Below are 12818 nucleotides of genomic sequence, written 5' to 3' on the forward strand. Positions count from 1 at the left end.
GTTTCTTAATCTTGAAGAATGATCTCCTTACCTGATGTGTCTTGGCGCAGCTCTGCCAAAGGCTTTTAAATCTTGACTTCACTAAATATTTGCCTGATTCTCAAGCAGAAGTAAGGCACAGTGGTATAAAAAGCATCATCAAAAAACCTGTGTACCAACAACTAAAATACACACTGTGTGTGTGTGTACGTAAGGGTGGGAGGGTGGTGATAAATCACTGATTCTGGAAGTCTAGACAGATATGCAGATTATAACAGCCTGTGAAGCAAAAGAAGTTCAGTCAAAACAGATACCGTCATGGGTGTAGGTGAAGGTGATAACAAACATTATGTCCTCTCCAGACACCATTTGTATATATGTCTGTGCTGTAATGTGCCACTTCTTGTTTACATGTACTGTTGTTTATGGATGTAGTGTGCTAGCACTGTTTATGTATCTTCTGGTTTCTTCTGCTGTGATCCTAGGTTTGTTCTTATCACTACATGAAGGTCGGCTTTGGGATTAAGGGGAGGAGGTGGAAATGGCATTTGTGGGAAGTGATATCAAGATGGGTATTAACACTGAGCTTAGACCTTCACGTGTGCCAGCACTAGAAGCAATATGAGTGTGGGTGGCTGTTCTGGATGTTTTATTGGCTCCTCAGAGGTATATCCAGAGCAGGAGAGCGCACATCAATTTCTTCCTCTCCTGTACCGTGAGTGCCTTTTAAAAGGTGGGGAACATTGCTGTATTGAAGTGATGGAACAGGCTTTCTGTCCCTGTTCAGCGATTGATACTGGGCACTCACCAGGGTGACATGGAACTGCTTTAACAAGGCAGCGTTAGGTGAGCAAACAGAGAACACGCTGTGGGCTAGAAAGCCACATAAAAGCTCAAGTGCTTGCCTGAAAACCATGTTATAGATAGAAGATATCCAGTCAGCTTTTGTGTGGAAGACAGACCTTTCCAGAAGCTGCCCTGTGCACAAAGGAATTAGACCGAGGAGCATAAAGTATGCTGATGGATTTTCCATTACACCATGCAGCTCATCTCTATTTAACAGCTCAGATTATTTTAGTCTGTGTGGAGTCCATCTTCACTACACGTAGCATGTGCAGAGGAATTAACGAGATTCATAGAATTAATCTGGTTTTATCTGATGCTGGCAGTGCCTTCTTGTTTGGTTTAGACTGTTTCTTTGCAAAAAGTTGTTAGATTATACATCAGAGAAAGCAAGCAAAAACAAATTTCTCTATAATTCCTGGAGATGGCAAATATGAGGTAACACTAAAAGATGGTTGCAGTTCATCATTATCACAACTAATTTTTTAAATACTTTTTTTTTTTGTACTGTTCATAATCCTAACTATCATTTTTAAAATTTATCAGGCACTGAAGAATGTTTCATACTTTTTAAGCTTAAATTGCTTACAAAGTGTAGGACTTTTGAAGCTGATAGTCTAGACTCAGTCAAGCAAAACTTCAAGTATTTGGGTCATCCCTTTTCCCTTCTCTTGTTAGAGGTTAAGCATTTGAATGTATAACTTGAATATGCAGTTGGATTATTTTTTTCTTTAATTATCTTTGAATGGCATTTGGCTTCAGTGCACACAAATAAAGAAGCTCGATTTCAGAGGAGACTGCATTTTTCAGTTATCAGGGTAGTTCTTAGTAACAGATGCAGTACTTCTTTGCTGGCTAATCATAATTCCATATATATAGTGAGAAACTTTCCTATGTTTAGTATTGCAGAAGATTTGTCTGAATGCAAAACTGTAAAGAGACAGAAGGATATCTACTTCTTCACTTGTATCAGCATTAAATGAGAAGGTGTATAAAATACTGAAAGATCATGTCAATTTAGTAGATAGCTCACTATACACTGTGTAATATGTTGGAGAATACTGGACTGCGTTGGCACTGTGCCACGTGCCAGTAAATGCATGGATTGATATTTGTACTATTATGATCCTTTTAGTGTAGGAAGAGTAGCATAGATAGAACTCTGGATTTTCCTTTTTTAGTGCAGCTTGTATCGTGCACCATACATAAAAACGTCCATCATGTTCTGGTTCAACGTTTTGCATCATCTCCTTGCTCACCATAGAAATATTTTTTCCTAGGCACTGTGAATCCTACCAAATGTTGTTGTCCTTTTGCGCTGAAAATGGCAGCCTGCCAGCTCCTCCTGGAGATTACCACTTTCCTTCGAGAGACCTTTCCATACATGCCTAGGCCACGTCCCGAGCCTCTTGTGGTAAGTGGGCAATAGGAACAGGAGAGGGAGATGTGCCAGCAAAGTCACTGTGCTCTGTGCCTTTCTGAGGGGAGAGAGGGTGGGATAACTCAAAGGAATGTCTGACGCAGAGGGAAAGGAGCCATTGTCTGTTAGGAAGATAGGGCGGCGTGCATCAAATGAGCCAATTAGAAAGATAAGACTAGGGAAGCAGAATATGTCTTGGAAGTCCAAGGAAGTTTCAAAGTAGAGAAAGCAGCAGGTGGCTTGAGAAACTGTTTGGAGGACCTGAGAGTGCAACAAATGACAGTTCAAGTGCAACACAGCTGATTAAGAGTGTCAGCTGACACTCAACAGAGAAGTTAGGAGAAAGGAGAGAAGATGATTGGCAGAGCATTTGCAGAAGCTTAGAGCGTGCGCTTCTTTGTCATGGTTGCAGTTTTTGTGTTGTCTTATCATTAGAATTGAAGGAACAAAGGAAAGAAAGGAAAGAAGCAAAGAATGAACAAGACTTCCGTGAGCCTAAGAGAGACACAGGCAAATATTGGCATGAGTAATAAGCTAAGCATCTGATAAGGTGACAGCTAATTTTCCAAATGGCAGAACCTCATAATTTCTAGCAGCTCATTCTTATGTGGATTTTCTTATGTCAATTAATGCGTTTAACATCACCTTCAACCTGTTGTTTCACGAAATATGCAGGCTGTCTTCTGTCAGCTGTCTTCTGTCAAGTTATGTTGGAAGTGGCCAGCAAATTCAGAGGTGATGAACATAGAATGACACATAAGCAGTATGATCTTGTAAGCATAATTTCCTCGGGAAATCTGACTACATTTTTTGAGGGAAGAGTGAAAAGTCAGATTTCTAAGAGAGTGCAGAGGATTTAGCCCTACTGTTGTTCTTTTTGTTAATGAAGGGCCAAATTTTGCTGATAACAGTCGTTCTTGAAGGGGTGATGGCTCAGCGTTGTTGTAGTTAGGATTTGAGGCTGATTTCGAAGGCTGTAGTTGACCTATGAAGAAGTGACTCAGCCCCCAGGTATGTAAGAATGGCAATAATAAAAAGCACAGAGAAATTCAGCATGAGTCTTCCTAAACACCTTGTTGATATTTTTGCAATGTAAGAAATGGCTACATCCAAAAGTAGGGTAATACCAGGATTTAGGATTCATCTCAGCAAAGTAGCTGTCTTAAAGCTAAGAATATGGTGGCTAATATGTACTTTTGTGTGATGCACTGAAAAAATGTCTTTCATTTTGTCATTTAGTTTTGTGGGGACAGCAGTTTCCAATGTGTACACGTTGACAAACAGCAGCGAGGAGTCATGTGTTGAAACACTTCAAGGGGGATAACTCTGACCGTACCCTGGGAACATATCTGTAGTGCTATTGTGGCTTAGGTTCAGATTTGTTCAGGATAAAAGCTCATGGTCTCTTGCCTAAACTGTGTTGGATAACTTTTTAAGCTATCAACATGGAAATTTTTAATGCCAAATACACTACAAGCCATTACTTGAGCTATATATTATATCTCAGGTTTTGTTGTTGAGCAAAGTCAAAATATTTCCCTTGTTCTACTCAACTGCTAGCTTTTCTGACAGTCAATTGTGTTCATTTTCCACGCAGATGCAAAGCTGACTGCAGATTGTTTGGGGCCTTCCACTGGCATGAAATAGACTAGTATCAGCTAATCCATTTCAACACACTCAGTCTAGAATGTTTGACCAAACTCTTCTTTTTCCCCCTATCCAGCTCTTAGAATAATAGACTTTGCCATGTTCCAGGTAGTTCCCAGGAACATCAGTAGGAGTTTGTATAGAAATTCCAGTAAGAGACCTCTTGAGCCTACGTAATTTTATCCAGAAATAAGTAGTCATCTGAACCGTTCTTCCTGAAGTTTCTGTGGTTGTAATGGAAAAAGATGGTGATTCAAACTGGTTGCACATCTGTGTGGTCTACATGCTGCCAACAGGATCTGGAGAGCTGTAGGCTACGTCTGGACCCTGAGATGGACCGGCACAGGTATGAAAGAAAAATCAGCTTTGCTGGGGTTCTGGATGAAAATGAAGATTCAAAGGATTCCCTGCACAGCAGCAGCCACACCCTCAAATCTGAGGCTGGCTTCGAGGAGAAAAAAGGTTTGTTGGCACAACAAGGCTTGTGTATTCTTCAGGCTTGTGAAGTGGCGCTTGATTTTATGTTTTCATTTGCATAGACTGTGTTAAAAAGCAGGAGGCCGTGGAGTCACCTGGCTCTGAATCATTTCCGAGATGCTTTTTGCCTTCAGGTTTCAATATATCGAATGTGAGAAGCAAAGATCTTAAATTATACAAAGCACTGCTATGACTGAAACCAATTGAGAGCACTGCAAGATTTCTAGAAGGGAGGATGTTTAACATGGAATTGTATCTCAGTGCCATGCTGTTAGAAGCATCACTATTTGATACGCTTCATAAATAAAGATCAAAGGTGGTTTTATTTGTTTCTTATTCTGATTACATTTTATTTTATTTTATTTTATTTTGTGAAAACCAGAGATAGGAGGGAATATTGGGATTTTTCTGTGAAAACCTGTACTGGTTTGGAAGTCATGGCATCTCATGGAATTAGTGGGTGATCGCTTGATCTCTTGAATTCTTTGCTACCACATGAAAAAAACACACATACGTGGCTTTTGATGGCTAGCAGATTAATGTTACCAACATACTGTATACTGTACAAGCAAACCTCAAGCTCACTGTGTTTGCTGAGAAAAGCAGATTGTTTCCATTTTTAAGCCATCTCATGCAAAACTCACGTACTACCTGATGGTACAAGTGTTGCAATACAATATACAGTCATTATTTCAATTTGCAAGGAGAAACTAAACTGCCAGGAGTCACCTGTAAATGATTTTCCCTCAAACACGTTTTCTGGAAGCACTATTTAGTCCTATCTTACAAAGGCCATATAGAGACACAGATGTTTGAATGATAATTTTGATATTGTTTCAAAAGGATGGTTTACAGTTATTTGAAAAGGATGAATTCTGTGGCTGGTTATCCTCTAGGATCTGTACTGCGTATTGATGATTCAGAGGCACTTTTGTGTGCTTCAGAGGGCTTTGGACAAAGTCCTTGTCGTCTTCAGCTGTAACCCTACCATAATTACTGTAGAAAGTAAAGAAAGAAACATTTCTAAGATTCACCTAGATGTATAGTTGCTTCCAAATTTGTTTGTCACATGGACAGTTACTTCTGTGAACACAGCTAGGGACTTCTTTCTAAGAAAGGTCAGGTGAGTTAAGTTCATGCTTAACCTAGTGTTTTGTGCCCCTGACGTAATGGCAGCTCGGAGATGCACACCGGCCTACGGTCCATCTCATAATCTTAACCCAGTGGAATGAGATGTCTCTTAACTATTTAGATGGGGAAATGTTTTGTTTTTTTTGAAGATAGCTACGTAATTCCATGAAGACCCTTTTCAGCCTCTCAGGCAGCAGTCTCATAAATGGCAGAACACCTACAAGCATGTGGTGCTGCTGGAAAACTCTGATGGCCATTCTACAACTATCCCATTTTCTTTAGAGACAGTACTGACTGAGCTGTAACTCCATGTGTTACTGTGCTGCAGGTCTACTGTAGAATTGCATTATTTTTGAGAAGATAATTGACTTTGTTTAAATGATTTTTCCTGCAGTTTTAGATTTTGGTTTTTTTTTTTCCCCATTTTCCTCTCTCTGTAATCTGTCCTGTAGTATTCCTTACTAAAGTTACTTCTTAACTACATTTTAGAGATGAGAAAGGTGATAATAGTAAGAAGGCCGATCCCTAAATATATGCTAGCAAGAAATGAATTTGAAGTGTCTGGAATCTAAATAAATGCAAGATAATGTTTTAGTTAAAAATTACAGTAATTATGTTCTTTTCCTGGCCATAGCATATTCTTGTGGGGATCTACCTGGGCCACGTAAGATGCAGAGGCATCTTTTGTAATTGCACATTTCTAGATAAGAAGATGTTGCTGTGTGACTATAACTAAATTTTTCTTGCCTGCAGAGGCAGGTCTCTTTATCTCTACCTGTCTGATGAATACTAATCTGCTTCCTTTCACTTACTCTGGAGTGTTAAAAACTTTGTTCTCATTGCTCACCCCAGGCATGACTTATCAGCTAATCCAAAAGCTTCGAGTTTACTGTCTAGAATCTGCTCCAGGTAGGTCTGAAACGTAGACACTGAAGCTAGGTAGATGCAGGCTCTCACTGTGTCATACATTCTGTTTAGGCACTAACGCGGTATTCTACAAAATTCGGTTACAAGAGCTAAAATAGTTTGGTGTTTGTGTGAACTGAGCAGCTGTATATAGAGATTGATCTGAGCAAAATTCAACCAGTAACAATTGCTAAGAAACTCAGCGTGATCACTTGGAGGGAGATTCTCTGGTCACTCAACAGTGATTTGCCCAGCTGATCCATGACGCCTGAACAGTAGCTCTCAGAACCTATCCTGTCTTCGGCCAGGGTGTTAGTCACTGGAAGTGGAGTGGGTGTTGGGTTCTGGAGGAATTAGGAGCATTCTCGGCAGGAAAGGTATGTCTGTTTTATTTCTCGAAGCCAAAATACAATTCATTTGAAATATTTTCTTACCCACGGTATCCAAAAAAACTGTGTCCTGTTCATTCTCAACAAGACTCCAAAAGAGCGATCAATCACACATGGCCCTGCCTGATTAGATCTGCAGTAAAATGACTGAGTGTTGCAACATTTGGACTGACATACTGCCATGTACTGCCTTTGAACTAAGAGGAGAACAAAAGTGCAAACGGTTGGTGCTTTGAACATTGAACCATTTCATGTCTGTGCTCATCAAAAATGCAGAGTGTTAATGGATGTTGTTAATGCCTGAAAGCTGCTGATTTGTCTGAAGGAGAGGATCTACGTGCTCCTGTTTCCTCTAAAGCATTCTATTGACTGAAGAGTAACATGCAGAGACACGGATTTATGCAAATCTTACTTCAAAGAAGTCGTGTGTGCTAACCTCATGAAGCAGACTACCCTTCTGCAATCACGTGTGCTGTGTGAATAGTTGATTCTACTGCAGATTTCAGTGGGTTTTTCAGAACCCAGGCCCACAAGAAAATAGGTTTTTCCATGGTGCCTTGTTCATGCTTGGGATTCAGCCATCTATCCCTAGCAAGAAGTGATTCTGCACTAATGAAGACCCCAGGGGCTGGCAAAGAAAAATGCAATTTACATCCATTGGACAGATTCTGTTTCCTGGCAGGAATTGATTCAAAGTGGTGTGAATCGTAGTTTTTCCTTGTCCACTTTTTGGGTTTTTGTTAGAGCAGCTGACTCTACTTGCTGGTGGTTGAAGAAGGGCTAATTCCAAATACAGACAAGGCCCGAGGCGAGGTACCAGGTCTACAGGAAAAGAGGTGCAGAACACATTTCCTTAAACTTTTACTTCCTGATTGACCGAGCTGCATTGGCGGTGGCTTTGGAGGGAGCCTCTGGCCCTATATTTCTTGGTAGAAGAAAAGATGCTGCAACATAGGCTGGCAGCACAAGGTTGGGAGGGAGGGGTGGGCCAGGATATATTTCTTTTCTAAAATGGGGAAAAATTAAGGGGAAAAAAGTCCTCTTTTATTCTTTTAATACAGTTCCCAGCAGGAAGATCAGGATAGGAGGCTCCCGCTTGCTCCAGATTAAAGGAACCCGCAGTTTCCGGGTGAAGAAGGGGGGTTCCCTTTCCAGCATTCGCCGGGCCGGCAGCCTAAAGAGCACCAAGTTATCACGGCAGGACTCAGAGTCTGAGAATGAGGAGCTGCAGCTGTCCCACAGCAGGGACACTGTCACTGATATAGGTAACTTAGATGAGTGGGTGGAAAGGGAGGGGATGAGTAGGCAGGTCCTAAACTCTTGATGTGATGGCAGCAGAGCTAGAAACAACCACAGACCCCCACCCCGACAGGCTAGGTAGGAAAAACCTAGAGTCCTTTTCATGGACTGCCAGAAGTAGGGCCTGGGTAGAATATGGTTCAAATCCTGCTGCTGAAGGCTTGGCTGCAGGGTCAGCTCCATGTGCAGACTGCCCATTCAGAGCTCCGTGTTACAGCATGAACTCTTGGAATGCTGGTGTCTGCCAGCTGAATGCATGCTGTCTTTAGGGGAGCACATGTACATGTGTATATGCACATACACACACCCCTAAATCATCTGATATAAAGAATAAGGTCATATGTATATATGATATTTTATTGTCTATATTAACAGATAGGATATATATATATATATATATATGTTTGGACATGTGCTTCATATTTATGTAGTACATGATATCAAAGCATGCCATATGGCATGTAGTATATATATATATATATAACTGTATGTAGAACATAACATGTGCGTGCTACATACTGTATTTCTACATATTGGCATATTCATCTATTTTTACTGTTTACAGTTGCCTTCCTTAGTTTTCAAAAAGATGAATCTCAGTATATGTATGTTATAGAAACCAAATATGCATCCTGTCAGAAGAAATCACCATCACAGTTGAACTTAAGGGGCTCTCTCTAATAGAGTTGTTAACCAAAAACTAAGGTTTGCATCCATTTAGAGTGGAAACAGCATCCCAAGCTTAATAGTCGTTTTTATGTTGATCAGAGGATGTTTTATTAGGTAAACATGGAGAGTATGGAGAGTAGCATTGCCTGTTCTGTAGTCTTTGGAAAGTCAGAGTTCACCTAAAGAGGAGAAAGAAAGGATTAACTAGAGTTCGTCTCCAGTCATCCCTTAACAGTACTGTTAGTATTATAGGAAACCCACGGGTAATGACATGGCTGCAGGAAACACAAGGTTCAGTGCTGTTCCCACGTAAATCTCTCCTTTGCCTGAATTCTCTAGAACTAGTATGCTAGAATCAGGATTTTTTTCCCCTTTCATCCCCGTAATGTTAGCAGTTTCCATGGGCATTTAGCGATTACTTGGTCCACTGGTGCTTCCAGTTGGATGCCACTTCTGGTTGGATTTTTTTTTTTTTTGATGTTTTTAATCACAGAGCCCAGTCAATGCAGATCACTAAACCAACCATTTATAGCATCTGAATGGTGCGAAGAAGTTCTTCCTGATGTTTTTTTTTTATTTCCTCCTCCCTTTGCACTAAAGAAAATATGTGAGGAGGGAGCAGTTTGCTCCTGACAAAGATGGCCTGTGAGACATTGGCATCTGAATTGTAATTGTCTAACCAGCGTGATACCAACGTTGGGGAGGGGTGTCCAAATGCAGTTTTGCAGTGTGGCATATTCAGTGTACTGTGGTCTGTTTCCACAAGGCTTGCCTGGCTTACAAGTGCTGTCCCTAGGCTTTAAGCATATAGGAAGCAATAAAAACAACCACCTTTGGATATTTTTCTTTTGAAGAAGGGAGCCCTTGGAGCGCGAGCGAACCTAGCATTGAGCCAGAGGTGCTGAGCAGCACAGGCACGGAGGAGAACTATCATCGGAACATGTCATGGCTGCATGTAAGTATGGATCATTGACCGTGTTTTCCAAGCTAGTACCTCAGTCCCTGACTACCTTACTTCTCTGTCACTTCTCTGTTGCTGGTAGTGGTTACATATCAACTGGAAAATCCGCTGTACTGAGCGGAGTGTGTAGACATGCAAGCGTGTACTGAGTGATGAATTAATAGAGGATAAATTCATTTCCCGACCTAGCAGCTTAGGATAAAACATGATGCCTTTACTCAGTGTGGGAGGATGTGTGGACTGTTCAACACGAAGCATGAAATGAAAGGAACTTGAGCTATTTTTCTCACTTGGTTTGATTATCCTGCTTAGGAGAAAGGGCGATTTAAAAAGTCACCTGTTCAAGTTAATGCCACACATGTATCAGTATCACATGAGAACTTTGTCATTTTTGTTTGTTGGAAGGAAGGTGTGGGTGGGTGTTAACTAAAACTGCAGCAAAGCAAAACCCTGCTTTACTTGGCAGTCGTGCAAACTACTCAAAAGGCTCATTGGGTCCAGTTTCTTCTCTGCGTGCACCAACATTTCCTTTACGGCAGCCCTATATATAGTGTGCTCACTGTGTGTCACTGTGCTGTAACTACAAGTTACAGTGCACCCAGGACTCAGTAGAGGCTGTACAGTGCTGATCAGATTTACCATTCACGCATTCATGCAGCATTAGTGACTTGAGTTATCCCCGTTTGACCCCAAAATAAACTAATACCAGAACAACTGAGCAAAGACAGCGGTCCCAAATATGCTGCTGAGATTTGTCTTAAATTAAGCTCCTGACTTTTCAAAAGCCTAAATATTTGAGAGTGGAGAGTGATGTGGCTGCCTTACCTGAAAGAGTGGGCAGGCTGCAGCTGCAGAAGTATTAAATGCATGGAAAGTGTGGGGTAGCCTCCTTCTGGTAGTTCTAGGTATTTCCACACTAGGCTGTACGATGAAGAGAAAGGTTTATAAAGGCCAGTTATGATCTACAGTGTGAACAGCTTGCAGATGCCCCAGTGTTTCCCTTGGAATACTACAAACGGTCTGGTGTTGTCTGTGACTTGAAGACCTGTGTACAAACTGCTGCTGGACTGAACTCTCTTCCTCCAGGAATGAATCCTCTGAGGCACAACCAGAGAGCAGTCACTGAATTGCATACTTACCAAGGTTGCTTTTAATTGATTAGTTTGGACCTAATGGTTGTGTTGCTACGGCGAAGCAGGGCTTAGTAGAGCAAAATGCCCAGATATTTACTGTTTCTTAGACCAATTTTGCAGCTCTCTGCTGCCATATGGCATCACCACTAGAAATAGTAGCTGAGCCAGCTAACATAAAACTAGGCTGGATTGGGCCTACCCAAGCACAGCAAGGCAAGTATACCACGTAAGCACTGGCAGAGCTAGTTAGTACTTGAGAGTGTGTTGAGACATTTCATTTCCCTTTCCTTGAAGGAAACTAACCCCTGAATCTAGTAGGTTTGCATCTTTGATGGTGCTTGAGTAGTTGACTATTTCCAGTCTAAGTCTTCATCTCAGACTGGAGATAGAATAGCTTTTCTGTGATCTGAGAGTACTGTTTTCCTCAACCATAATCTTGCCACCAGCCACACATATGCACTTACAGCAGCTCTCTTCCTTTGTCTTCTTTGTTAACACCAAGGTTTATTTAGCTGTGCCTAGCCAGTTCATAAACTACTTGCAGGTGTGGAGATCAGCACAGGTAGGCTTACCTTTTCAAAAAGCTATGTTGAGCATCTTGCCTTGCCAGCTAGGCTGTGAATATCAGCCTGCCGTCCCCATCACTGGCTGCATATGCTATGCAGCATGACTCTATAGGTGACTATCCAATTTTATTCCTTTCAAGGTTATGATCCTCTTATGCAATCAGCAAAGTTTCATATGTACTCACATTGACTACTGTCACCCGCACTGCTACCTCCATCATAGCCGGTCCTGTGCTCGCCTTGTCCGTGCCATCAAACTCCTGTATGGAGACACAGTGGACTCTCTTCGAGAAAACAACACGTTGAACAGTGTGGCAAGAGGCAAAAAGCAAAAAGAAGTGAGTAAATGGAAAATCTACCATGGTTTTATGGTTTTTGTTTTGTTTTGTTCTCTGGGCAAGGCATAAGTATCTTCAAGGACTGCATAATGTATTCAAAGAATGCTCTATCATGAGAAAAGGAACACAGCACTTTGCTAAACATAGTACTGCAAAAAGTTACTAAGTGATTTAGCATTATGGAAGGAGTGTAAACTGTGTTGTTCAGGAAGAATCTTGGTTGCTGATAAGGATGTTAAAATGCCAATAGGCTGACCTTAAATGTACTGCTCTTTTATGAGATTTGTTTATCAGCCCCTGGAGTCTCATTCCTTTTTTCCCGTTCCTTCTTGTCTGTTAACAAGAATCATTCCTGGAATTCTGGTAAAACCTTGCAAGATTTCTTTAGGATCTGAGATTTCAGCTCTTTTCCAATGATTGTTTGCATTGGTCTTTAATATTACAGTCTCTTTAGTGAGATGCTTTTGATGATCATCTCTGCAAGACAGAGTCAAAAAAGGTTGTGCCTTTTTAGGCGTATGTGCAGTGCCTTTAACTTCACTGGAAGTATACTTGTTGGTTCAGCAAAATACCCACAGAGCTACTGAATGAATAAAGTAAACATCTGGTAAATGCCTATACAGCTTCGACTACAAAAGACAGACGTTCTTCTGAATATTTGCAATGGCAGAAGTCATCCTGCTGGTAAGCAGTAACAGTGAAAGCGAAAGTGTTCATGAAACTCTCATCAAGATTTTAGTTGGGTAGCGGCTCTCATCTGCGTAAGTGGAAATGAAAGACGATAAGAATAATTTAGAATGTTTCTTTATCAACCGGTGGATTGTTTGTTTCCTGTCAAGTTAGAAGGGTATCTTTATGGAACAAAGCACAGGGCAGATTAAATGAGGTAATGATTCTGCTTTCCTGGAAAGAACAATTCCCGTATGTTTCCTCTGGCATAGAAAAGCAGTGTGTAAATTAGATATTAAGAAATAGAGGCAGGCGTTTCCTCCACGGAAGGCAGGCGTAAGATGAGCAGCTGGCAGTGTTCATGAAAGGTAGCAAAAGAACACTGTGCAAT

The 12818-nt window shown here is 41.2% G+C and overlaps 1 protein-coding gene across 3 annotated transcripts in view; it reads left to right on the top strand.

The window, feature by feature from the left end:
• Nucleotides 1-12818, top strand: part of UNC80 (unc-80 homolog, NALCN channel complex subunit) — a gene marked incomplete at both ends in the record, with an annotated part of 125727 nt that overhangs the window by 55320 nt on the left and 57589 nt on the right. For 2 of the 3 annotated variants that reach the window (XM_079538944.1, XM_079538945.1), the window contains 4 exons: nucleotides 2103-2236; nucleotides 4186-4351; nucleotides 9615-9715; nucleotides 11561-11758. In XM_079538944.1, the coding sequence (XP_079395070.1) occupies nucleotides 2103-2236; nucleotides 4186-4351; nucleotides 9615-9715; nucleotides 11561-11758 (599 nt within the window). Of the gene's footprint in view, nucleotides 1-2102; nucleotides 2237-4185; nucleotides 4352-7853; nucleotides 8058-9614; nucleotides 9716-11560; nucleotides 11759-12818 lie in introns of all 3 variants that reach the window. The other variant, XM_079538943.1, reaches the window with a different exon arrangement.

Source organism: Tetrao urogallus, assembly GCF_951394365.1.
Source record: "Tetrao urogallus genome assembly, chromosome: 8".
Lineage (NCBI taxonomy): Eukaryota > Metazoa > Chordata > Aves > Galliformes > Phasianidae > Tetrao > Tetrao urogallus.